This window comes from Ischnura elegans, chromosome 8 (assembly GCF_921293095.1).
Source record: "Ischnura elegans chromosome 8, ioIscEleg1.1, whole genome shotgun sequence".
In the NCBI taxonomy this organism is placed as follows: Eukaryota; Metazoa; Arthropoda; class Insecta; order Odonata; family Coenagrionidae; genus Ischnura; species Ischnura elegans.
The window spans coordinates 80,401,790-80,425,415 of NC_060253.1; the positions used below are offsets into that span (position 1 = coordinate 80,401,790).

The window sequence follows — 23,626 nt, forward strand, 5'->3', positions numbered from 1 at the left end:
TTAAGCATATTGCATTTTAAATCGTGTGCTCCTAGATTATTTTGTTACATTCAGTAACTTTGAGGATAACTTGGGGTTTATACATTTTCCCCATTATCCTTTATACCTAATAAATTTATATTTGAATGCCCGTAGTGAGAGAAATTTTGATTCCACTTAATTTTTAATTCATCGTAGTTCCTTAGGAAACCGACATCTTAATTTATATAACTCGATAAGTATTCTTGTTGCCTCATAATAAACCAAAGGAAGTTAGAGAACTTGATGACCTATCTGTGATGATCTGTAATGACAAGACACTCCCACCTGACCCCGTTAATTAGTTTTAACCGCATAAGGGAGTGGCCAATAGGTCTTGAATGTTGAAGAGTTAGAATCCATGAAAATTTCATAAGTCGAATCAGCTTTAGTGACTTCTTAAATAAAATTGAATGGGCGACATCTGGGCGAGATCAAATATTGCTAGTCACTTTTTTTGAATGTGAGGCTCCGACGATGACTAGCAGGTTTCTACCCCTCTGGACGTGCGAATGTGCTTACCATATTGTGTGAGTCTCTCCTGAGAATGAAAAGTGCTATTGTCACGGATATTTGTATTATCGGCTTAGGTCTGTGGTTGCTAACTTTTGCTTTCTTCCCTTGTCAGTCGTTAGTTTTTCTGTGGTAGATAAAGCCTTGTCATCGAATCCAGTAAACCACTCTCAATAAATCCGTTTCGTCGGCGAAAAATCGACTTTTACTGTTGAGAGCTTCGGTAAACACCTAGCGGTGATTGGACTGCTAGGATGTGGATGTGGATTTAGTTGCCTGAAGTAATATTTTTACGTAGTTACTGTAAACCTATATAAGTACAAATGCCTGCTAATTATTGGTTATCTATGAAATTGGTTATCTAGTCTAATCTTATTAGTTATCAGTTGATTGCGAATATAATTTAGGTGATTTTCCATGGCGAACCTAATAATAATTAGGCCTCGTGAGTAAATAATTCTCTTCCAACGCTGAGCCTTCACAGAGAACATACCATATTTTTTCACTCAATGGAACGAGCTTAGTAACCCGGCTATATATATAGTTTGAATTAAATGAGATATTGTGAAAACTTGAGAAAATTGAAATTGCAGAAAAACTTGAAGCATAGCAAGTATTCTGACTCCAACTATCTTTTACATACGTATTCAACTCAGGCTCGCTGCACCTTTTGGGAGCGGAATAGTTTCTTTCCAAAGGCCACCTCGCTAAGCGAAGATTTTTCATAACGTGTGTCCAAGAGCATCAGCCGGGGTTTGAAACCGTAACATTTAAGTCAGTAGCTTGCCGCTTTATTCTCTATGCTGGTTGGATATCCCTTTGTTGGCTATTATCTTTGTGGCACTTGGTGTCGAAATTTGTTATTCGCTTGCGTTATCACTCAATGAAAGTAAAGAACTATCATATTATTAGTGCTGAAGCTTACTGAGCTCTTGAGTGGATTATAATCATGCATTTATCGATCTTAATCATGAAAATTGTATTTTATGTATCCCTTTTTTCGTTAATTGAAACTACTGAAAATTTGGTATCAGCTGTGAAAGGAATGAGTCGTAAAAAGCATGATTTCAAATACCCATTTAGACAGTTCAAGGAATGGTTAACACAACTCCCAGTAGCGTAGCCAGGATTTGAAATGGTGGGGGTTTTACCAGAGATTTCGGGGCCCTTCCGGGGTTTATAGAAAAAAAACCCTAGGGCAAAAAGGGGTCTGAAAATTTTGGGGATTTTCAATGTCGAAAACGTAATTTTTAGGACTCAAAAACTAATTTTTTACGAGTATTTATTAAAAATAAAGTATATAAACTGAATGTAGTATGAAAAGAAAGAGGCTCTTTTGAAGGCTCAACAGGGGAGTTTGTTACCCGGAAAACTTGAAATTGCTCGCCACTGACTTCTCTCCATGACTATTACTCAATTGTAATTATACCCCTTTAACCTTATAGCTACGTTTTTCTTCAATACCGTTTTCTCTGATCGGTATCATACATTTTACTGATCGCCCGTGACACGTTTGAAGTCCATTGCTCTTACATCTTTGACTTTGTGAACTTCGTTACATCATACATAAATTAGCTCGTGCGTCTGTTCCCTTGAGTAGCTCTCTTCCAGCTCACTATATTAATCCGGGTTGACTGAATCGTTCCATGAATCAGGCATCGCGCTGTGTATGATAATCAATTTTAAGTTAAGCCCCTTCATTAGACGGCCATTTCTGTCTCCGGAAACCAAATCTTAGATCGGTGATAAGTACATTGGAGTGCATCGCCGAGCGCGGGAGAAATTCATTATCCCGCGGAATATGGGTGGTTTGAGGTGGAGGTTTGGTATTGGTGTTGCTATTGACAACGGGAGGGATGAAAAGTGGGCGGAGACTTGTGGTGCGAGATAAATTAGACTTCCCCCATCAAATGCAAGTGAGCCATGAATACTGGAAACAAACATTCAGCTCTCATATGCATCATTCATTTCCCCCACTCCATTTTACATGTTCCAGATGAGTGAGATAAAGATTTCCCATTGTTTCGACCGGCATTTCCATAATCTCATCGCCGTCTATCCCTTGCCTTATTTCCTTATGTCTGATTCACTAACACACGGACATAAGCCCTTATCTATCAATTTATATATTGGCTTCCAGGGTCGCTGTTTCCGGATGAGGAAAAGCTCCCCAGCCTGTTCCCGATAAATGGTTTCGTTTTTCTGAAATAAGTTGGTGGCGAAATTGGTGAAATTGATTCTTGAATGCAATATTTGAGAGATTATCTCAAATCATTCGTGACGGAACGTTCACTGCTCACGTCATTCATGCCACAATTCTTTTAGCTCTTACGCGTGTGAAAATCTAGCGTTAATTGGTGATGGGTTGATCCTCCTCGATGTATGATTTCGCTAGTTATACACCGGTTAAACCGAGGTACACGATATATACCGACCTTACTGTTGAAGTTTCTGAAGAAAGGTTTTTTAAGCCAAAACTAAGTTTTTTAATCGTATACCGCTGCATTCTCGCTATTTTTTGTATCATGGTCATGAACCGTTATTTAATACAATTGGTAATGCGGAATATTCAATCCAAATCACTAAAGGAGTTACCACTCATTTCCAATTATGGAAAAGTAGCGGAAATAACCACTTGTCTTGAGTAATTTGTACTGGAAATATATTCTGAAAAAGTGGGATGCTAGCTTTATTTTTAGTCTGATTTTAGGCAGCCACTACCATTTTAGATTTTGAAGCAGCCTTAGAAGATCCTTTCTAGGACAATTCTGGTATTAAAGACATTTTACTTAATTTCAGATAGTTTTGTAATGACAATACGTGAATAGATACCGAGAACTAGCAGACTTTTAGGCACTTTGCTAAATATCTGGATGTTTTTAATCGTATTTTTAATATTTGTTTTATAACAACCGTAGAATTTTCCTAGAAAGTATATATTTTGATGACAAATACAAACATTGTTCCATCTGCATTTCTAATTTATCAACATATGTAACGAAGTCCAGATTTCCTTGAAATTACTCTCGACTTTGTGCCGAACATTTCCGTCTTTTTCATGTATTTTAGACCCCTCTAACTATTTTTCCAATCATAAAATAGGAAATCTGGACTCTTCGGCTCTGCTCTGCTGAGCTAAGAGCCGAAGTTGGCTTATTAATTTTTACGCCTCTTTGAATAATGAAAAAGTGGCGTAACGGAGATTTTTGTGCCAATCTGCGGAATAAGCTCAATGGTATCAATTAATGAAATGTGTACTTGAGATGAAAGTAGATTATTTCTTTTTTAACTTATCTTCTTTTATACCAGAGTAGGGGGTTATGGTAGCGTACTAGCTACCATGATAGCCTATGTAGTTGGATTGCTGATTAAAGGGTCCTAGCTTTCAATCCTTGGTGAAGCCTTCAGTCGCCTCCAAACTTAGTTAGGGGAGAGGCCTAACCCAAGCCAACATTCAGTTTGAGGCAATGAGTGGATTAAAATATAAATCTTGAGGGAGTGAGCAGATTTTTTTGTGGAAAAGTTTACTGTATTCTCTATTCCGTGAAGTTACATTAGAATGGGAATTCTTAAACCCTGACCTCGGTCCAAATATCTTCCGGCTTTTATCCCTGCTTTCTTCCTTGTGCACTCGTCTCATTTCTACTCCATATCGCCTTGGAGGCCTCCCTCTACAGCTTCGTTCCTACCCTCGTAACCCAATTGATAATCCCCAATCTGAAATTTAAAGGAAGCACGCCTTTCGAGCCAGCTCTCCATTGGCCTGATAAGTAAATAGCATTCAATCTCATGTCAACGAAGGCTATGGGCCGGAATGAGCTGCGCAGTTCATAACTAATCTTTTTTTTTCGTCTCACCGAAGACAAAATTTTCAAGTCTCATACCATCGCCCTTGTCTTACTGCATAGTGAGTGAATATCGTTAGTTGTTATAGAAATGAGTAACATCCACCTTGATCAGTATTCTCCAGATGTGCCGCGTTGAATTAAGCAAATTTGAATTTCAGCAATTATATGTGCCATTATATGAGCCATTATATGTGCTCTTGCTGAAAATCGAGTGATTCTGATATGCCAACGGCAGTTAGCCTTAATTATGTACAAAAAAGAAATTAATATCTTCTTCTACGAGAAAATACTGCCTTTCTAAGAAATTGAAGTCATCTACATAAAAAATAATCAGCTGATACATAATTAAAGTTCACCGCACAGCAAATTGGCCTTATTACTCAATAGCATCATTATAAAAAACAAAATTTATGATTCTATGGTGCTTATGAACATTGATCGTTGCGTATGATCACATGAAGCTAAGTAACATCTTTATGGAAACTTGGATAAATTACTTATTAAGTGTTTTTAGCTGTATAAAGAATAAGAACATCATTTTATCTTTGAAATTGATTATGAATTTCAATGTGTTAATTACTTTTATACCTTTTTGGGAGAAACACCCCTATGGAAAACATTTTTCGCATTAATCTCTAAAAGAAAATTACCAATTACTTTATAATCAATGCGTGCTTGTGTGACCACTAAACACGTACGTGCTTACTAATTCTTAGCGATCTAAATAAAAATTAATCGCATCCAACTGAAATACGTTGCTGCATTTCCATACATGCATCCTTTCCTCTTTGAGTGCCTCATTAGTGCCAACAATGTATGTTGAGTGTGAACTCAAGTAATGTTAGTATCCCTATTGTCCTCGTGTGGAAACTGCTTGCGTCATCGTATGAGATGCTAACTAGAGAAAAGATATACTTTCGTGCCTCTCCACAGTCTCCTTGTCTTTCGATATAGGTCGTATAAAATGCCTATTAATCGCCTCGGCTTTCGGCCGATGGAACATGAATTGGTGCCGTTCATTTTCCTCCAGTTTGACCTATCCTCGCATTGATCATTTGGTTATGCTACATTCATCAGTTTTCCCAAAGACTTATTGCGATTTGAATGTTTTACACCGGCCTAAAAGAGTCTTTCACCATAGCTAACGATGATTGTCGTAATTTATGCAAACCTCGTCCAATTCTTTCCTACGTGCTCCAAGACTGCTTCGGCTCCATTGCATTCATTACCCTCAACTTGTCCACTACTATGAAGTTCACTTAAGCACCCGGACCGAATACTGAATTATCTAATACCTCTGTGGCCCCTTTTAACGTTGATACATGTTTGTATTTCGATTTGCAGCGGCTACACTGGATAAGTGCAGGTATGAATTAATCTTGTGCTCATATTGCGAAGTAAAATTGATAATTGTGGTTTATTTCAAATCTGCCGCGTTAACGGCGGTGTAAATTCACATTAATTGCCATGGAAAAATACCCCTAGACCAGGAATCAAACCACAGACCTATGGGTTTTCGGGCCACTGCGCAGATCTACTACGCTATCCGGGTTATTTAACTTCCATAGTATTTTTCCCGAGATTTTAAGAACCTGGATGACATATTGGTCTACGCAGTAGCCTGGAAAGTCAAAGGCCCGCGGTTCCATTCCCAGTCTTAGAGTATTTTTTCACCACAGGTACACTGAGAGAACAGGTTTGGATGCTACACCCTAAACCCTTTTGGGCGGGGAGATTTGGATGCGCCATCAAGAATCATGCGACGTCAGAACTAACTCTTTGGATGTGAGAACCAAAGGCAAAGAATGTCACACCAAACACGTCCAGTCATCGTCCTTTGGATGGGAGAACCAAAGTTATGGTTAGTGCACTCAACCGGTTTAGGTACGAAATCTAAATCTATTGTTACGCGCTCTGGTGGCATTCTCATGAAGCTCTCTAGCACCCGCAGTTCTGTGTTCAGCCGTGGAAGCCGTAGACACGTGTGGACTTGTTGTGGGCAAAACGGGCGAACTCTGCTGCCGCTTGTGCTTCGTTGCTCTTGCTGCTCGAGATTATGGACGAGGGGACGGCGAATTTCTTATCGAAGGCTGGACTTGGAGCCTATATCCATGTGTTCGCTGGTAAGTTGCGAGTTGTTGTTTATTCTCACGGCCATTTTGTGTTTATTCTCACCGCCATGTTGCATTAATTCTCATGCCCGCACTACCACCCTTTTCTTATGAGTTCTTCATATTCCCATTGTTATCTCTATGTGCTTATTAAAACAAAGTTCAAACTCTCAGATCATATTTTGTCGGAAGTGCTGCTGTGCTTATTAACATTGACCTTTATTTATTGAGGTTAAATTGTCTCACGTTTCTTGTATTTCCCGATGATATTTATAATATGTTGTGATTGTATTTTAATAATATTTTATGTTATTGGCATAAAATTTGGTAATGATATTAATTCACTGTGTTTTGTGCACTTTTTATGATATTATAACGGTGGATTCATCGAGAGCCTTGCGGAGTAATCATCGAGAGCGTTGGCACGGAGTTTATTGACGAGGAAAGGAGAATTAACAAGAAGAGATTGAGAAAAATTGTGTGTTTGGAGTGAATTTTATGTAACTGTGTGTTTATATATTGGAAATAAATGTTCTTTCTAGTGTTCTACAAATATGGATATTTATTTTTCCACCCGCGCATGTTACAATATGTTGAAGTATGTGATAATAGATATTATGATAATCACAGAGCTAGGTTTTCTAATTTTTTAGTTGCACTGTCTTAGTGGCCTATTTCAAAATGTGTTGATAAAGAACAATATTAAGGTGTAGTGGAATTGAACAGGAGGGAGGAAGGGGTAGGGGCGCCATCTTTTGGGCAGGTTATCTAAAGTTTTCATTCGGCATCCAAACGTTGTTCTGATGAGCTACCCAACGCTTTGGTTCTCACACCCAAAGTACTCGTCCATCTTCTTTGGATGTAGCAACCAAAGGAGTAGTTGGAACATCCAACTCCTCATCACCCATTCCCTTTGGGTGACACAACCAAATGTATGGACAAGTCCTTTCCTTCACCTCAGCTTTGGGTGTGACACCCAAACCTACGATTCTCATATCCAAAGTGTTTTTTCAGTGTAATAACTTCGTATTTTGGTGGAAAACCCATATCAAATTTACTTCTCCTACAAAATGCGTTCATGGTATCTGATTTAGTTTTCGTTTATTAAGTTCAAGGGCTAAACTATCGATAAAAACAAAATTCTGGGCTCAAATCCGTGTGTAGTTTTCGGATGCTCCAACAAATCCTTGCTATGAGAAGTGTTCTAGAGAAAGAAATTTGCTCTTCTTAATGAATGAATTTTGGACTGTGCTCTTGGTATTTTCCATTCATTTACCTTAAGCTTGATAAAATTCGTTGCGATACGTAGCATAATTTAACTCATTTCCAGGAGACATTCAATCATGAAATTGTGCATCTTTCCATGAGTAGGCGAAGATCCTCCATGTAGCAACTGAGGATCCTGGGAATATTAATTTAAAAGTAAAACGTTTTCAAATTACCTTTATTCTAGTGACGTGGGTTTAAATTACTTTACCATTAATAACAAAATTGCCGAAATTTGGTGATATTTTCATCGGGTCTCAAATTCTAATAAATTTCAATGAACCCTAAATTTATAAGCCTGTAGTTTAAACAAATCACAATTAGAATAATCTAAAGGCAAAAAAGTTGGTGGTTTCCAGCGATACTTTTCGGAAATTTCTGAAAAATTTGGATGCATAAAGTTTAAATTTTATTCATCCTAAATTTAAAGGCGGAAAATGAGCTAGTCATCGAAATCGTGAAATTGAACAACTACCGGCAAAAGCTGTACTTATTACGTGTATGCCATTGAATGAATGTTTGGTTGAAGCGCTACTAGTTTAGATTACCTATTGGTTATGGGGATTATACTTCCTGATTGTTAATTTTCAACACAAGTATTTTGATGTGAGATGAACAACACGATATACCTATCTTTCGATTTTCCATCAAAACTTTGCCATAAACTAGAGTTACATTTTATGGTACCTAGTAGATTATTATTTCCCAATTTTGATTATCATTTAATTATCGTTTCGCCTTAAGCAACTTTTGCATGAGTGTATTATATGGGCTTCAGATTAAGATTGTACATTTAATAAGGATTCAAAATATCATAACTTAGGGTGAAGAAAGATTTGGCCTAGTTTATTTTACCGAACTCTCAATTTCTATCCAGTGGTTAATAGCAACCTAAATCAAGTACATATTATCTTTTAAAATTATACCGACTTTTAAAGAATAAAATTAAATTCTTCAAGCAATTTTAGAACTTCATTACCGATTTTTCATTCGAATCCTTAATTAATTTCCCGTGTTACTATACTTCCAGTGGTATGAGTGTGACCTCAGGGACATGCCGACACACCTCGCGGAGCGCTTCGTGCAAATGGGATTGGACGAAGAAACCGAAGCTTTCCTGGACCAGAGTCGCGCCAAGTCAGATTGGATCTTCACCCAACTGTGGCATTCCTTCGCGAGGTCCATTCTTGGCTGGTTCATGACACAGACGTCCATCAATGGGTGAGTGGATTGGGATATTTACAAATCACTCTGTCAGTCGCAGTATTTTTTAAATGTGAAGCCCTCGCAATTCATCGGCGATAACGGACTGTGTATTTCCTTGTGTAAAGAGAAGATTGTTTTATAGAACAAGCGCTTGAGCTTAGCACTATGTAAAAATGGGATGATACTTATCTGATATAATCTGCAAATGCTATTATCATCATCTGTAATTATATCTCAATTAGCAGGTGAACCGAAATATTGTTGCTTATAGATTCGGCTGTGACTTGGTGGAATCCAATCTGTACGGTGATAGATTAGTTGCTAATTACTAACTGCTACTTTATATACGTTATTACTATTTTAAAAGTTTTCTACCTGTTAAAATAGGTTTACATTGCTATAATAATACCGGTATATCCCTCCTCGAACGTATCTTACATAATTTCTCATATTTTGTTGCCATTTAAAGTGCTGTAATGTATCTTTTTTGTACTGGAATTGGTATAGAAACTAAAGTGCTTCCCTAAAATATTGGAAAAAAATGAGTCGAACTGGCCGTAAAAAATTTGTATTATATTTTAAAAAAATTTCGTATTAGGCTGTGTAAACGTGGTTTGCCGAACTCTCGCTCAGATTGATTTTATTTTAGTCGGACTGTTTTATAGTTTAAGACTTAATTATGAGTTATCGATTCATTCTCACCTTCTTTATTCGATTCGCATTACATTTTATTACATCTCCAGATATTTCATTATTTTCAAATAGTAATAAAAGAGATTAAAAAATTATTTACTTCGTCATTTTAAAGCATTTTATTGCCCCATTTGTAAATAAGATCGCAATTTCTGGCATAACAGTGGAATAAGGTGTTGGCACGCCACTGCCATTTATTTCACATGGAATAATCCGGTAAATCATGCTTAGTAGTGATTTTTGAGCTATTTTAAGCTCGCACTGTACTTAGCCATACTATACGATGCACACTGTACTTAGTAATACTCTATGATGCTGTTGTGAAATAGAATATGCACTTTGTACTCGGTACATAGTGAATGCGCAAACGCCAGTTTACATTTGAATTGTGATAAGAGTTTCTCAAACTATTTGTCAATGTCATAAAAAATGTACCTACTTTTCAGAGTAATGGATTACTGTGAATGGGAGAGGCAAACATTTTCATTCTCTCTTTTGTTTCACTCCTTATTGCCGACAAGTGTCGAGTGTACTGTGCCTCTCCTCCAAGTTCCGTTTTCTCTTGATAGTTGGTTTCACAAATTTAGTCCTAGCATATCAATGGTATTAAAATTGCATGTAAATTTATTTTTTCGTTGATCCAGGGTATTGCCAGTAGCTACAGCTGTGCCAGGTGTGCACTTTTATTAACAAGTTTGTTTAAGTAATATTGTGTTTTCTTATCCTTTAAATGGTGGAGTGGTATTATCTGGTTTATTTTAGGGCGATGGAAATATTTTTTTAAACCTTGGTTGGTTGAAAATTGCTTTGATACACATTAATTTCGGTTTAATTTTGGTCCTTTATGTTAATAACTTCTATTTGGCAATTTTCTAACAGTTGCTTTACTATGATATGGCCTCGAGTTATTGCCTCTTTCCTGCTCTATCACCATAATTTTCTTTGTCGTTATATCGCTGGTTTCGTTCATCGTATTTTATGCATAGGCGAGGAAAATATTTCTAGTATAATGTGTCGGGTGCGAACGTGATGAAAGAAATTTTTGGGAAAGGCAAACATTTTCATGGTTTTAGTAAATTGTAGTCCCTGAGGCTATAAATGGTCAATAAATTTGCCTTATTAATACATGCACCATCTTGTATCATTGTGAAATGTATTTTAAAAATTATAACTATCTATTGTGTTCTCCTTTATCGAAACAAAGGATCCTTTCCGCAGGTATAGTTATTTTTTTTAACTATTTAGAGGCCGGCATCTTTTATTCTATGCCCATTTGGTCGCGCAGTTTTTAAATTATCAAGGGCCCTTCCCTTCATTTCGTCAATATGATCGCTCCATCTTTTAACAAGGGTCTAGCAAAAGTGGTAGATAAGTTCAAGATGCAATGCCCGGAGCCAAAATATATGCGGGCTGTATCAACCAAATTTCTCCTCATCGCCCAACTTGCTCCAGGGTTCTTTCGAGCTGTTGCGTTCGCTCTTGTGCCTTCTCGTTTAAGTGCCCTCGAAGATATCACCTGGAAGGGAATATTAGTGCTTTGGGGAAGGGATGGAGAGCAAGCGCCAGCTGCTGTGTGTTGAACCATCTCTACTCATCCCTACTGGTTATGCTTCCACACCAGTTAGTCCCCTCTATTCCCGCCGAAACCCATCTTCATTTTGAAAAGCGAAAAATCCTCCTCACCCGCCTCGCTCTTTTGATGCGCCACTTGCTCGTCAGGCCTTTTCATATTTTTAAATGCACTCTCCGACCCATTATGGGGTATGATGTAGGAAGACCGTCGACGAATCCAACCCCTTCAATGAAACCTTCGCCTTTTAAGAGACCTCGTCTTCCGTAATCGTCTCTCCGCAGTCGGAGGGAGTGAGTTCTGGGGATGCCGCATCATTCCGTCAATGATGTACACGATGAAAAACACACCTCTTCATCACTTTTGCCTTCCTCATTGTGTATTGGTATTATACATCTTTTTTTTCTTTCTTTCGGGGGAAATAATGGGATTTCCATTGATGAGCGATCGAGCCGGAGTTTTGGATGCGCCACGGACTACTGGATAATGCGAAGCTGGGACAAAAGATGAAGGAAAAAATGAAATGGGAGGATATTTCTCTCCAATAATTTTTTTGATTTCTTTTCTTTTCCCGTCAGCGCCAGAAATGGTTGAACCGGTGGTTTAGTAATAATGGGTGTTTAATGAGATGCCTCGCTCTTTGTGATTGGTTTTACTTTGGTAATGACTCCTTACAATTTCTGAGGCTCAAAATTTTTATCTGTAAGTTCTTCAGTTCACCTAAGGATTTTGGCGCATTTGGCTACTATTAGTTACAGTATTTGATATAAAATTTTGAAACCGTTGTTCTCTAAAAATCAGTTTTTTAGAAGATGTACTGAGTTAAGATACGTGTATAGATTGGTTAGGGTTAGGCGGAGGGCTAAATTGGTTATGATTCTGATTTTTTTAAAGTATTTATTACCATTTTAACGGTCCATACTTCAGTATAGGTATTGGTATAAACTCGTATTGCTATATTTTTCGTCGTTTTATCAACTTGATTATGATACATGGAAATCCTTTCATGGTAAAAATTTCTTTCAATTTTTATTTTGCTCTTCACAATCTTAAAGCATTTGAGATTAATTTATCGAATCTTCATGAGAATATTCTAGTATACCGGCGTGGTGAGAACGCTTATAACTTTACGGCGTCAACCGCATTGCAGAAACATGCAATATTCCACACAGAACAATAAACATTCGCCTTGAAGTGGATTCGAACCCGGATCCCTCGATTTCCATTTTGTCCGGTAAAGTCCGCAATGTGCCCTGTGGGGACTTACGTAGTCTAACTGGCTGAACCACATGGCGTTAAATTTATGGATCTGGGTTCGAATACTGGTCAAGGTGAATACATTTTTTCGCCTTGAATTTCGCATGTATCTGAATAGATGATTTTTGGTCATGTTTTTCTTTCTGCTTCAGCATATTTTACTATAGGAATAACGCTTCATAAGTGTAACCAAAGTAATCACTGTAAACCTCAAACATGTGTCCGCTTCCCGAGGTTGATCAAGAGCCTGTCTTTTGTAGTCTAATCGGTAGTTATCGCGTCATCCGTTCTGATATCCGTCTTCGAATTTTTTTTCTGTATAGATCACCGGCAGTTTGCCCGAGGCATATGAAAATTTCACAGTCGCTCTTTGACATTGATGCATGAATCGAACACGTTTGAGGACCCTTCATTATCCCGTTACCTTTTTGGTGTGCAGAATCGTAATATATCTACAGCCATGTCTTGGCCGATATGGAGTACTTTATCTTCCCATAATTAAGCATACTATCAGGGCCTCTCGATATTCGATGTGCTTCGAAACAAGATTTGATGCGCTCACTTGTGATGACCCGCTGCTGACCAGCACTCCAGGTTCCTCACCTATTCGATACCAATCGTGATTTATCTGAGTCTTGCACCACTTATTGCGTATTTTTGTAAGATATGTATGAATAAAACTTCTTTTTTTTACCTCAGAGTGGACACGCTAAAACATTTGGTTTGACTGTAAAAAATAAAAATAATAAGATAGAATTACCGGGGGAGACTTCGCTAGAAATTTTTTATGGGACGCACATGAAGATCTTCGTGCATTCAAGAAGAGTAGAAGCCAGCAAGTACGTAACTATAAACATTTGGAGTGTGAAAGCTATGGTAAATTCGGATATAAGATGAATCGCATTTAATGGACTTATTGGAAGAATTGATTGCTGACGAACTGTCCAATTCTCTTAATTTTCTGCTGAAAATTTGAAATTAAACGAACGCCTCACGTCTTACATCATTATTCTTCAACTCACTCCGGCATTGTGATGTCCGAAACAGTGGTGAGCTGCGAAGACTACACTTCGTTTTTATTACGAGGCAATTTAGAGGATTCTGGTTAATGTATTCAGTCAACGCCACCGATGAAATGGAAAATAAAAGGATGTCAATTATTCGGTAAGTACAATAAACTGCAATCCACTAGACTAAGAGGAATATATAGAGGAGGCCTAATTCCATCCCATAGAAGGGTGATTTCTGTTGCCATTTCGGTCGCATTTTAACAGCTTTCAAAAATGTCCGCGGAAGCGGTGATGAGTGGAATGCCATCCAGTTTTACCAGTATTTTGCGGTATAATTTTGTAATTGGGAGAAATAGCATTGAAGAGGTATAAATTTGATAAATAACGTCATCATGAATGTACATTTTGGTCCACAACCCTAATAATGCCATATCCCCCCGTGACACTCGGGTCAATTTGTCCGTCAGCGACGCGAGTGGCGACTTCTTTAAACCCATTTAAATGCGCGGTGGTTGAAAACACATTTAGTGGCCGACTTGAGGATCCTCTTTGTCTTATTTTTTCTCTGGACTTTCACGTGGCTTATCTACCTTTGTATTCATCTGTTAAATCACAAGTTTTCAAATACTTTTTGAATCATGCCGTTCAAAATTGGCATATCTACCGTTATTTTTGGTCAGAATTTCATGTTTTACGGTTAATTAGATTTTAGCAAACAACATTAGCGATTTCTGTGAATCATGTTTCGGTATGATGCTGTCATCGGTCAGGAAGCACTGAACGAGTTGCAATATCGACATTTCACGTAGTCAAGCGGAAAGAAATGTTAGCGTCGATGTACTGAATACAATATTGGAGGACCGAGGAGGATACAGCGCGTGTCCGCTGCAAGAAAGCTCAACGTGCCTTTGGGAAACCTTGTTGCGATCCTTCCATCCTTCCGAAGCTCCGAGTGCGAGCTTCTCGTGATTTCGGAATCGGCCGTGGCGGAGCAGCAGGGGTCGGGTTTGCCTGGGGAGCTGAGGCGGAGAAGTGGAGCCTCCAAGTCTGTTGGAGACGATGGCGGCGGAGCGCCTGAAAAAAGTAACGGGTGATGGTGGGGAAACTTCTGGGAGAGGAGAGGGGAGGAGAGATGCTGAGGGAATTCCGATGTAGGGTTTCTCGGTTGGGCCTGGCCGGAGAGGAACAATCAGTGTAATCGATGTATTTGGGTTCTTACGTGGAGTGTGCTCACGAGGTACAGCTGTGCAGGATAAAATCCTAAGATTAAAGCGTGATGGAGTGAAAATTTTCCATATTGAAATAAATACTTTCACATGAATATAAAATTTATTATGACCTAGGCTTCAATGCTGCTATATCATTTGCCGGTCTCAGTGGCGGCGTGTAAAGTTCTCGCTAACCAAACAAGAGGTCGTGGGTTCGGGTCCCGTCTGGTTAAGTGCCCCAATCCAGGGTATGGTTGTTAGTGCACGATTAATTCGTGAGTTTCTTGAACACCCCGATGTAAAATGGCCAAAATGTGCTGTATTCGGTGGTATGGAAATAAATAAACTCTGATGATCTAGTAACATTGACACCTAGGTCGTAATAAATTTTACAATCGTGAAAAATTGCTAGTATTTATTTTAATATCTACTGCATAACATGTAGAGTCATCTATAAAGCTGACGCTATAGCTATGAAACCAGAATCGGCATATTGAAACATGTGGCAGGGATGAGGAGAAAAATTGTGGTATTAGGTACCTGCGTCACACCGGTCATTTGTAATTGAATGATATATATGAACTAGAGGTTAAATAATCTCATGTCGATGGCCAAGTTCTAACAACACGTATCTCAGAAATAGCAACTTTTAAGGGGAGCATAAAAACGATTTTTTTTTTTTTTTACTTGTGCACTGAAAGTAAAATCAAAAATTTCTTAAAACTGAAGAAGAAGCATTCATTTTGCAAGCAGAGAGTTGTTTTTTGCTTGTATTTTATTTTTTAATGTTATTACACTTTGTTTAAGGTACCTGTCTCAAACCGGCCAAATTTGAGATACGTGTTGTTAGAACTCAGTCATCGATGTATTGAACGATTAATATCAAAGCGAGTACGGGTTTATGAAAGGGTAGGGAAAGGAAGCCGAAATTTTTTGTGTGTATCTTTTTTTAACAAAAGTGGCATTAGGTACTTGCGTCTCCCCGTTCATTTCAAGTGGAAATATATTTGTGACTTAGAGGCTGTTTAATCGCATATAATGGATGATTAATAGCATATCGCGTACGGATTTATCAGAAGAGAGTAGGGAAAGGACCGTGAGGTGTAGGTGAGCTTGAATTAAGAAGGGGCTACAAACATGTTGATGGAGCCTCGAAGAAGGTAGGATCGGTTGGGATATGAGGAGGAGAGGGAAGACCCAAGCGATGAGCATGATTGGAATAGGGGTGGCGGGGTGGAAAACACCCTACCGAAAAAATTTCCCCGCTACCTCTCTTACGCACCTGTATCCGAAGGACGGCCGGACCTTCTTCACAAGAAAGGTGGACGTTCCCTCTCCTTCCGCATCGTCCGACCAAACAACCTTCTCTCGAAGAGGTATGGGAAAAATATATTCCGGGCTTCGGTTTACGGATTATGCATGGAACTTCTCGCCATACATAATAATCTGGTAGTGCCGAGCATTTTGAACTATTCGAGTACCGGTTTTATTCGAGTTCTTATGTGATATTATCGAAGCATCTTATTTCAAAATATAAAATGACGTTTCAGTGTTAAATACTCGAACCTTATGAATATAATCAATTGATTCGTTAAAACTCATTGAAAATAATACTAATTTTTCACTATTATAGAATTTATTACGGTCTAAGCTTCATTATTACTAAATCATCTTCATGGTTTGCATCATCTTCTATAGCTACCTTGAAGCTGATTTAGTAATATTGAAACTTAGGTCGTAATAAATTTTAGTCATGGAACATTGCAAGTATTTATTTCAATATGGAAACATTCCACTGAAACACCTGAATCTTCGCATTTTATTCATTAAAACTCAATTCCCTATGCCTGCAGGCAATATATGATCTTTTTTTAAAGCTCATCAGTGTGGCGCAACACCGATAAAATAATTCTATGCGCGTATTTATACATATTCTATTTTTGGATTACCGGTATGCCGGTGTTTTTTCTTCGAAATATTCGTCAATGTGCTCCAGGAGCGGTAAGTTTAATTTTATTGGGGCCGATTTATTTTTCCCGATAACATGATGCTTATTTCAGCGGTCAATACTTGTTGTATTTCTTTTCCTCACTTTACCTAACTTTTATTTTGTTTCTTGGGATATAATGTTTTGTCAGAGTTGTGAAGGGCAATTATTACAATAAATTGAGCTATTGAGCTAAATAAATAATTTATTTTAAACTATTGCCATCCATTCATTATATTACCTGATGGAATCTTCACGGGAAATCATGCGGGTCAGGATGGACTGACCCGGCTGATTTCCCGGGAAAAGTTCGTCAGCAAGATTTGCCGGGAAAGCACCAAATCCTTCATCATTATATTGCAGTCAAACTTCTCTTAACACCATATTTTTACCCTATGATCCTCATTATCGTCGAGGGACGTGTATTTAATTTATCAAGTAATAAGTATCCTGTTCTGAACAATATTATCCCTATCCCAACAGGCAAATTAAAACATTGTGTTTTGGCCCACTCCGGTGAGTCCTGTGTGGGCATTAGAAAATTTTAAAAATAAAACCGTTTGTATGTATATTGACTTCATGCAATTGGCGGAAACTTGTTCTTCGGACCAAGCCAATTTTTTCGATCAGAAGTATCGGGAAAAAACGAGACTATGAAGTGGCCATAAGGATAAGGCTTATGCCTGACTATAGGTATGGCTGATGTCGTCGGAAGTCTTTCGGTTCGAGTAGCATGTATTACGAAAACGGGTTGGTACATTTTTTAGGAACGATCATCTCTGATAGAATGGAAATATCTTAGCGCTGATCATGATCGTAACAGGGAAGGTGGTGTGGATAATGCCCGCCCACCCGAAGGAATTTCTCAGCTACCACTCTTACACGCCTTCATCCGAAGGGTCACAGTGCGGCCGTAAGAAGTTAAAACGAACGACCGGCTGGACCTTCAGCATGGCAAGCGGACCTTCTCATTCCACCTTCTCTGGCCCTATCACCATTCGCCACCCTCATCTGCCATCACGGTTGTCCATAATCATCATCCTTCCTATGCCTCGCTTAACCTCTCCTCTCCTACCCTCTGCGGCGGCCTCGTGAAAAATTGCTTAGATCCGTGCCTCATTCACGCCCGGATGGGAAATTATGATTTTCACGGGGTTCGCGGGGAGGCTAGGGTGTGGAGAACGTAGGGTGGGTTGGGTTGGTCTTAGGGTGGTCAAGGGTTTGGGAGGAGGACAATAGAGCCATCCTCTTCAAGGATACCTCTCGTTATTTCGCTTCACGTGTCTTCTCTTCTATCTCCGTCTCCTTCTTCTTCGCCTTTTCTGTCCTCATACCATGTTTCCCTCACCCGTCTTCAGCGCTCAGATACCTACCATCGTTGTCATGACATAATCGGCATAACAGTTACCCTAGTCCTTGTTGGTGGAAAAATTGTATTATTTACTTATAATTTGAAATTGTTATTTCTTGGAAACACAATTTTAATTTCATCGTCAGGGGCAAGAATATTCTGAGGACAGCAAGGAGGGATACGGGAGGATTATTCTCCTATTCTGCTATTACCCCATGTTTCATTTACGGTCCTCAATGGTCAAATATACGAGTACGTACGTACGTATCTCATACGTATTATCGCCGCCATGACATACACAGCATCACATTTATCGTAGTCCTTGTTGGTGGAAAATTTTTATTATTTACCTACGATTTGAAATTGTTATTCCTTTTGAAAAACAATTTTAATAGATTAGATTTTAAACTTTGTTGTATTTCACTCAGTATTTAATAAAGGACTCAACCGTTGTCAACCGCTTCAGGTCGTTATCAAGAAGGGAGCCTCTTGATTCTGTCCTGATGGAGATACCTTGAAATTTTTGATCTATCAAGTCACGATTTCACGAAAGAACCTCGCAAAACCATTGTTTTCAAACAATTTTAATTTAATCATCAGGGCCAAGATTCTTGTAAAGACAGTATGGAGGGATATGGGAAAAGTATAGTCGGTATTTTGATGCATCATTGGATGTATGCTTGGATAATTATTTAGAAATTTATGAAGAAAATGACCTTGCAATCGACCTATCCTTGTATATCAGAACGAAGGGGACTTTCTATGTTTTTTTTAGTTTGAATGCTTTCACAATGCTAATATGTATTGCGTATGTATTTTTATGAGTAGCCTTTTTAAATGGGGAGCTTAGAATAATTTTTGGCGTAAAAAGTTAGTTGCTGGAATAGCATTGGAAATTACGTCAATAACTCTTGCTAAGTGTGGTTTGTTGGCTTGTTAAGTTTTGGGAGCCAGTATGGAATATCGAGCGATTTGATAGTAAATAGTTTTACGCAAAGCCAATCGAGGATACCAGTGCTGTAAACATTTTGTGCATTCATTTGATATTATTTGCCTTTATTGAAAAGCATACAGTTATTTTTTAACACTTTTAATGTCGTCTTGATAGGATAAATATTTTAATGAATCCAACTCCCTACTCGCCCTCCCAAATTAATTTTATAGTTTCGCTAGCGCGCTTATTTCGCTGGATGCTTTATATGGAGTATGTACTGTAGTATAATATTCCGTAATTTTATATAATGCAGTCCTCTAAACCCGTATAAAAAGATGTTGTGACTGCTTACGAGCAAATTGATATTATAATTTCAAAGAGTATGAGATGTGAAATTGTGGATTTGTTGATATTTGGATGAAGAGAAACTACTCTCCTTCTTTATATATTCTGTTAATCCTATATGACGTAATACAAGCTGTAAACATTTAAGAAAGAAATTGGTGGTTGCATTGTGATAGAGACAGTCGATTAGAGAAATTCTAGGAGTAAATGCGTCGGAGTTTAATGACCTTTGTCTTTTTGTATAATTATATCCTATGCGACAATATTGTGGGAAAAAATGAAGCAATTTTGTGTTTTTCTAATGCGCAATTGCAGCATTGATGACGGTGGTTCAGGTCTTGGAGTATCATTATGCTCACACGTGCATGCAATTCCTCTCCCTTAAACCACAATAAAGAACCTACTAGAAGGCCAAATTATTTTTTATAGCCGTCTTTTGTAAGAATCCTGAATTTATTCCATGAAATTCTCCATTTTCCGTCCTTCAGAATCATGATGGCTGTTTGATAATATTTTCTCTTTTTTCTTAATAGTAATAATATACATTCCTTCTCAGCGTCTTGATTTTTGAATTAGCTTGTTTTTGTACACATTTGTGGGAAAAGGTTTTTATTTTATTATTAAAATAAGCTCAGTAAAAAGCGAAGCTTTTAAAAATGCTGCCAAGAGGGATTTACTCCGATAGAAATTGTAACCTCGATGGTCAAGTTTCTTTATTCTTTGAAGCGGAGGATATCCTTATGGGTGAGGATTTTCAGGAATAAGAACGAACGAATGATTGTTTTATCTTTTTTCTTTCGAAGTTTTCCCTCGTAAGTTATATATCGGCCGTTTTATAGTCCCTTTCCATGATATTGGGGAAAGATTACCATATTTAAATTTTCACGAAAGCTTCTTTTATTTATGCCATTCGATTCCGGACAGTATTTTGGTATGCTCATTGTGTTGGAACATGGCGCCGTAAATTATCAAGCGCATGTTCCTGTCAATGCGGTTCATGGGCCGTCATCGTCGAATTCGAGCGGAATATCATTGTTCTACAGTTTGTCAGGTTTTAGGCAGTCCGCCGATGGCCACACGAGTCTCGTCTTTGGCAAATCTTCTCACGAAGAGCATCGTCCTCGACATCCCAACAATCCTATTTTCACTTTCAAGGTCTCTCCCCTCACTTTCCCTCCCCTCACCCTCAATCCCCCCCACCACTTCCCCTTCCCTTCGCATTCCTCCCCCACCCCTCCCTTCAAAGGTCCACCAACCCCCGTACCACCGTTGAAGTCCCCGCGACTCATTGTCACGGCTACCTCACATTCTCTCCGGATTTTTTTGTTTACACCTTCATCCAATCCTGGGGAGCATCATTAATATCCATTATGGGCTCCCCAGTCCGCATTCTTCCCTTCTCTCCCATCTCCTGCCGTCCTTAAATATCTCCCTCGTCCACCTCTTACATTTTGGGGCCTCTGGTCTGCTCACCATGGAGACCACGGGTTCTTGCCTCGTTGCCTTTATTCCTCCACCCAACAGCCTATTATCTTGCATTAAAATCTTGTCATTGGAGGTACCTGCCAGCAACAAAGAAATAAATCTGGATGAAGAATGGTCGCAGGCTTTCTCGGCGTATGGTATCGTGGAAGGTTATTCGGGATTTACGCCGGGTCAGGTTATCCATCGCGGCCGACGTTTCAATGAACGAGTCGTCCATCGTCATCGTGCTAAGATGATGATATCCGAGTCGTTCACCGAAACGTCGGCCGCGATGGAGAACCTGACTCTGTGGAAATCTCAAATAATTTTCCAAAACCTGGAAGAGGCACTCAGATTCATTTCTCTCTACCCCTATGCTCTTTATGTATTTCTTACAGTAAGTTATACCTTTGTATTCTTATTCGTTGAAATTTACCTTATTTTTTAGTCCATTATAAGTTCCATGTGGTGACTAAAGTTTTGAGTTTAGCCTACCCAACCGTGTTCTTTATTAATGCATAGTTGTCTACATCTTATTTGTTCATTTTGATTTAATGTCAACCTTCTTCTCATTTCTCACTTTGTCTTTCCGTTAAATTGTTTGCATTCCTTCTTAACATTTTGGTTACCAAGTCTTCATTACATTTTTGACCACCTTTCTGTTGGCTCATGCTTTAAACATGCTAAAACGTCCTTTGCCGAATAATTATCTAGATATTTTTCCTCGTATAAGCAATGAGAGCATACTGGCATTATCTAAAAGTTAATGCTAAATTGCTGCTCATATCAAGGATTCATAACCAGTAATGTTACCGAAAAGAAATTTCTGGTTATGATAAACCGTGCAGAAGTACTATATATGTAGTAAGGCATGTTGCCCCTCCCTCCATATTCTTCTGATGCCTATGATGCCTTACCTATTCCTAATACAATGTCTTTATTCATATATTAAGTACTTTAATCAAAATGGATATTGATGTGTGTGCAATGGAAAGTTTTCATTTCATTTTTTTTAATATTAGTAGATTTTAGCTTTTAAAAAACCATTATATTCGTAGGGATTCGTCGTTGAAAGTTCTGGAAAAGTGTATCACTATTTGTCCAGCCCTCCACTTTCCTAGTAAAAATATGCTGTCTTTATTGAAAGCTATGCTCATTACTGGCAAACCCGATGACCTAACTTACAAGAAACGAAATGAATCTTCTAGCATTAACGGTCAGAGAATCGTCTTATGCCCATGAAATACGGGAAGGAAGAGAGATGAAATATGAAGGTTCATAATAGGTCATTACACTCGGGCTTCATGTCTAAAACCTATTGCACGTAATGGATAACGTTTCTCCGCGCCTTCTTCGTTTTGTGCCCTCATCTTTTTTTTGCCCCCTTGTCTTGCACGGTCCACTGGTCCTTTGGATTCTATCTGCGAGATTGAATTTGGTTTTTTCCAATGGATTACGAAAATCAAAGCTCGTAAGATCGATGATTACGGCTCAGTAGTTGGCCGGGATGATTCATCCGAAGCTATCTGACGGGGCAATTATAAAATGCCTGTAGAAATGATAGTGTCTTTGCTCCATCCTGTGGTTTTTTAAGGGTGAATGGGCGTAGCAAAAAAGTAGGCACTTCCTTTTTCGAAACATCTGTGGACTTAATCATCCATAGAAATTAAGGTTTTTAAGCTTTCGTGCACGTTATAATTATCCAGTATTTGCTCTAGGTAGATATAAATTTCGTGAGGAACATCTCAATGCTTAAGTATAATAATGGCTCGAGTACATGTTACTGTGTTCCAAACGAGTAAAATTGCGTATTCGCGAAGTCATTTCACCGTTTATATACAACGATGGATGTCACTAAAGTTTCCAAAGTTCACTCTAATTGTCATTTTTATGTCTCAAACTATAAGGATGGCTTGATATAGCGTTAGAGTTTTTGTACTTTTGAAGGTGTTAATGTAAAAATTTGTAAATTAAATGTGGAGAGTAGCATGAAAATTAATTAAGGTTTTAATTTGGTTTGCTCAGTATGTCGGTGGGAACCGGGGCTTAAATTGTATCAAAACATTTGGCTCTAAAATACGCATAAGATGCGTGGAGCTTTTATCTCAAATAAATAAATTCCATAACTACCATGGCAGTGTTATAAATTTTCTTGACAATTCGTATGTGAGATAAATATTCTCCACGTCTTAACTTAATTTAATTTCACTATCCACTTCTTAAGGAAAAGCTTCAGACAATCAGTCAATGAATGTCTAGTAAGTGTTTTGATAGGCTTTAAAAAGTGAAGTACTCAGTAATTTATCAATTACACGGAGCGTTTAAATCTTATGAATCACCTCGGAGACTTGCTGGGATTAGCGAAATCATCCCAAAAGATCCGTAGGTGTATAAGGAGCCTAAATTGTAGGGTAAGTAGATAGATGTAAAATAGATAGTAGATATAAAAGCATAATGCTTCTGCTGTACTGAAGAGCAACCAGGATTGGAAGCGTTTTATAATCTAATTGCAGTGTAAGATTTTCTTATTCCTTCCATCTAGTTCTATTTCTCTACTCTGATCCTTCAAGGATAGAAATCTAAAAACCTAGTAAGATTTTGATAGGCTGTATTGTGACGATAAGCGATGAACAGTTATGAACACTAGAATATGTGAACACATGTCTCATCGGAATACCTTTCCTATTATGCATTTTAATATTCACATTACTCTGCCCATTCATCTAAATGGCTGGGTATTTTTTAAGGTGAAGTTTTGGCTATATATCCTACTAGAGGATATAAATCTTAAAACTCTTTTTTGCGTTTAATGCTTCACCCTTATGGCTTTCATAAAAATCATTGT

At 38.2% G+C, this 23,626-nt stretch overlaps 1 protein-coding gene across 1 annotated transcript in view; it reads left to right on the forward strand.

Annotated features, from left to right (window-relative positions):
- LOC124163726 (protein-L-histidine N-pros-methyltransferase) overlaps positions 1-23,626 on the forward strand; it is a 438,157-nt gene that overhangs the window by 71,562 nt on the left and 342,969 nt on the right. Inside the window, exon 3 of the mRNA XM_046540799.1 lies at positions 8,787-8,977. Within this exon, the coding sequence (XP_046396755.1) occupies positions 8,787-8,977 (191 nt within the window). The remainder of the gene's footprint in view (positions 1-8,786; positions 8,978-23,626) is intronic.